The sequence below is a fragment of the Pseudozyma flocculosa genome (genome assembly GCF_000417875.1).
Source record: "Pseudozyma flocculosa PF-1 unplaced genomic scaffold scaffold00028, whole genome shotgun sequence".
In the NCBI taxonomy this organism is placed as follows: Eukaryota; Fungi; Basidiomycota; class Ustilaginomycetes; order Ustilaginales; family Ustilaginaceae; genus Pseudozyma; species Pseudozyma flocculosa.
Window position 1 is genome coordinate 37,382 of NW_006920896.1, and position 1,559 is coordinate 38,940.

General features: G+C 68.7%; 1 protein-coding gene across 1 annotated transcript in view; it reads right to left on the minus strand.

The window, feature by feature from the left end:
* PFL1_06621 (uncharacterized protein) overlaps nt 1–1,559 on the minus strand; it is a gene marked incomplete at both ends in the record, with an annotated part of 2,735 nt that overhangs the window by 515 nt on the left and 661 nt on the right. Inside the window, 2 exons of the mRNA XM_007884167.1 lie at nt 19–415; nt 504–1,505. Coding sequence (XP_007882358.1) covers nt 19–415; nt 504–1,505 — 1,399 coding nt within the window. The remainder of the gene's footprint in view (nt 1–18; nt 416–503; nt 1,506–1,559) is intronic.

Sequence of the window (1,559 nt, forward strand, 5' to 3'; positions counted from 1 at the left end):
AGCCGCGCCTGCGCCGACCACCTTGGACGACGACGCCGTCCGCGACGTCTCGGGCCTCTCGACAATCGGCGACAGCGCCGGCTCGGCACCCGCAGGCGGAGCCGAGAACGGGAAGCCGCCGCCCTCGAACCCGGATGGGCTGCTGCTGCCCGTCGAGCTCGTGCTGCTCGCCTCGGTCGCCACGGGGAACGTCGAACCTTGGCTCGACGGCGTCGGCGGCTCCACGCCCACGTGCTTGATCCACGCCCCGATGGCGCCCAGGTAGCCTTCGTGGCGCAGGAAAAAGGCGCGCTTGGTGCCCTTGCTCCAGAAGCGGATGGCGTACGACAGCGTCGAGATCGTCGCCTGGTGGCCCCGGATAAAGCAGCCGCCAAAGTAGATGCGGTCGAGGTTGTACTTTTCCGCGTTCATGTAGCTGTCCAGAGGGGCGAGGCGAGGAAAGGGGCGAGGACGGGTCAGTACATAGCCGGGCCACTGCGCGGGCCAGACCGCCAAACACCCACGCAATCTGCCCGATGTTGTTGCTGATGGCGTAGAGGAGGCTCTTGCAGATGTCCTCCTGGCGGAACTTTTTGCGCCTGCTGTGGGCGTCGCGCGGCGGGTCCGGGTCGCTTCGGTCCTTGCGAAAGACCTTGCCAAACGACGAGGCGATCGTCGACGACTTGAGTCCGAGGTGGTTGAGGCCGACGGAGCCGTAGATGTCGCCGACCATCATGTCGACGTTGGCGTTGTCGCCCTGCTCGGACAGCTCGAGCATCTCGTCGAAGCTGTCGGCGTCGGTGAGGAGGCTCAGCAGGCCCCACAGCGTGCCGCCGCCGAGGCTGGTGCCGCTGACGCGCTCAAACTTGCCGAAATCGTCGACCTTGATGATGCTGACGCCGGAGCCGATGTTGACCAGCAGGCAGGGCAGCTTGGGCGACGGGTGCGAATCAAAGACGGGCGCGTAGAGCGGCGGATTGGGGCTGGGGCGGGGCAGCGGCTGCTGGAGCGGGATGCTGGAGCGGAGCGCCTGGGCGTCGGCGCGCGCCTCGGCCGAGGCGGGCAGCGGGCTGTGGAGCGCGGCGACGAGCTCGTCGCTGTACCAGAACACCTCGTCCGGGATGAGGGTGATGAAGTTGAGGCCGGTGATGAGGCAGGCCATCTCGTCCTCGCGCTGCACCTCGATGCCCAGCTCGGCCTCGAAGAGGTCGTAGAAGAGGTGGGCTCCGCCGCCGGTGGCCATGAGCTTGACGCCCCGGCGCATGTCGTCGATCGAGACGCCGTTGGCGCGGGCGCTGCGCTCGATGAGCTCGCGCAGGAAGCGAACGCACGACTCGATGTCGCCCGTCTCGAACTTGACAAAGTTGAGGCGGCCGCCGGGCAGCGCGGCGGGCAGCGACCTGCGCTTGAGGAGCGTCGAGTGGATCGAGGGCGCGCACACGTTGGGCGAGCGCAGGATGGCGGTGGGCGTGAGGGTGCCGCTGGGCATGTTGCGGTCGTAGCCGTAGCCGTGGCCGTGGCCGTGGCTGCCCGACGACGAGGCCGACGAGGCGCCCGGCGGCGGCGTCTGGGGCCAGGCC